The 2,384-nt window shown below is 46.6% G+C and overlaps 1 protein-coding gene across 1 annotated transcript in view; it reads right to left on the bottom strand.

Annotated features, from left to right (window-relative positions):
• Nucleotides 1-2,159: 2,159 nt before the first annotated feature.
• The window catches only part of LOC125040326 (glycine-rich protein 5-like), a 288-nt gene continuing 63 nt past the window's right edge, over nt 2,160-2,384 (bottom strand). Inside the window, exon 1 of the mRNA XM_047634880.1 lies at nt 2,160-2,384. This exon is cut by the window's right edge and continues 63 nt beyond it. Within this exon, the coding sequence (XP_047490836.1) occupies nt 2,160-2,384 (225 nt within the window).

Here is a 2,384-nt window from a genome sequence, read left to right as displayed (position 1 = left end):
AAGGCGAAGGATGTGGGAAGCGAGGAGACTGTCAGCAGGAGAAAAGCCGCTGTTCAGGTTGAAATTGGGAAGCAGCTTAATTAGGGAAGATTCCACCAGTCTGCGGGTGTGGACGTCAGCGGAAGGAAAGATAATTCGCGCCGCTGACCAGTCCATCAGATGGCCTGTATCCCACTGATGGCAGAAGAGAGCGTTGTTGTTGTGCCCCCTGGAAACAGCGTACTTATGTTGAGACAGGCGCTTAGTGAGACTGGCGCCAGTCTCGCCAAAGTATTGTTTGTCACAGGAGGTACAAGGAATAGCATAGGTGCCCACCTTCGAGGAAGAAGGTGGGCTAGTGTGGACCATGTTACGGCGGAGGGTGTTCACCTGGCGAAAGATCAGCCTGCAGTTGAGAGTGTGAAGAGGGCGGCGGAGAGACTAGATCTCCTCAGTGTAGGGCAGGCTGAGGACGGGCAGCCGAGGAGTCTCTTTAAGGGGGGAGTCGTGGTAGAAGGTACGCCTTGCCCTGGATAACGCGGCGTCGAGAACATGACGAGGATAGCCCAGTTTGGAGAACGAACGACGCAGGAAGTCGATCTCTCCATCCAGGTATTGGGGGTCACAGATACGGAGGGCGCGGAGGAACAGCGAAGTGGCAACACCTCTCCTTACATGGAGGGGATGGTATGAGAAGAAGTGTATGTACATACCACTATGCATGGGCTTCCTGTATATGGAGAAAGAAAAATGGTCAGCAGAGCGATGTACCAAGGTGTCCAAGAAGGGGAGCTTGTTGTCAGCCTCCCATTCCACCTTGAAACGGATGGAAGGGGAGAGGGAGTTCAGCTGGGTCAGGAAGTCCGAGAACTGGGCAGGGTCATGAGGCCAGAGAGCAAAGACGTCGTCAACATACCTCAGCCATACCGTCGGACGAAGGGAGAGGGAAGGGAGAAGTTCGGACTCGAAGAATTCCATAAACAGGTTAGCCAAGAGCGGAGAGAGGGGAGAGCCCATGGCCACGCCGAAGGTCTGGGAGTAGAAGCGACCCTCAAAGGAGAAGGAATTCGACTCCACACACAGACGAATCAGCTGGAGGAAGACGTCGGTGGGCAGAGGGAGACGAGGATCCTCTCCTCTCCCTTGCCTCCTCAGACCTGAAGATGGAATCCAGGTGGATTCCGAAACTGTAGTCTCCTTTTCAATTAAATCTAGTTTTACAGTGTGGGTTTTTATACCATAGTATCAACACGGTAGTGTGTTTTCTCCTTTCATATATATATATATATATATATATATATATATATATAGATAGATAGATATAAATATTTCTCGCCTTTTCTCACTTTCAATCTTTTGTTCTCTTTTATTTTTACCTCGTTGTATAGTTTTTCCTTCTACTTCTTTCTCGTCCCAAATTGTGATTCCTTAAGTGTCTCAGCGGATGTTTATTAGGGTCAGGCTTTCGCTTTTATTTTTGTTAAGAGGTATCGGTTCATAAAATTACTTTATTTTGCTTTATTTGGGCTTCATACCTTATACCAGAGTATGTGACTAATCTGTGGCTTGGTTTGAATATAAACTCTTTATCAACATGAAAAGTGTTTTTGTTCTCGATGAAATTTGCTTTTTAGAAAGAGAGAGAGAATATATACATAAACGGTTTCAGTTCATTATACTTTAATGCATCTAGGAGTAAGTCATTGCTTTCCTATTTTATCTTCCGTATCCGCTGCTGCCTCGGCATCCGCTTCTAAACCCGCCTCTGCTTCTACCTCCCTGACTACCCCCAAAACTGCCTCCACTTCCTCCACTAAAACCATTTCCGCTTCCACTTCCGTAGCCGCCTTTATATATATATATATATATATATATATATATATATATATATATATATACATATATATACTCCGTCTACTTCTTTCTCGTCTCCATTCGTGAATCGTTAACCTTTCGCCTTGCGTTTGTTGGTGAGGTGTAGGTTTATTGATTTTTTTCTTCTTTGTTTGGGCTTCTTCCCTTAACTCTGAATACTGAATAGTATTTGGGTAGCTTTGATTATCAACTTACTATTTTGGAACATAAAAGTGTTTACTGAATGAAATTCGGATGTTAGAAGAAGAAACAGGTTTCAGTTCATTTTACTTTAATGCATCTAGGTGTAAGTCTGCTTTTCCGCTTTATCCTCCGTATCCGCTGCTGCCTCCGCTTCCGCCTCCGCTTCCGCCTCCGCTTCCACCTCCATGACTACCTCCAAAACCGCCTCCACTTCCTCCACTAAAACCACCTCCGCTTCCACCTCCGTAGCCACCACCGCCGCCTCCACCCGAGAGAGTTCCACTGCCAACAAGAATTCCAGAAACTACACTGCCACCGCCGCTTCCTCCTCCGCTGCCTCCTCCTGT

This window comes from Penaeus chinensis, chromosome 29, assembly GCF_019202785.1.
Source record: "Penaeus chinensis breed Huanghai No. 1 chromosome 29, ASM1920278v2, whole genome shotgun sequence".
Lineage (NCBI taxonomy): Eukaryota > Metazoa > Arthropoda > Malacostraca > Decapoda > Penaeidae > Penaeus > Penaeus chinensis.
This window is presented reverse-complemented; position numbering and strand designations above follow the sequence as displayed.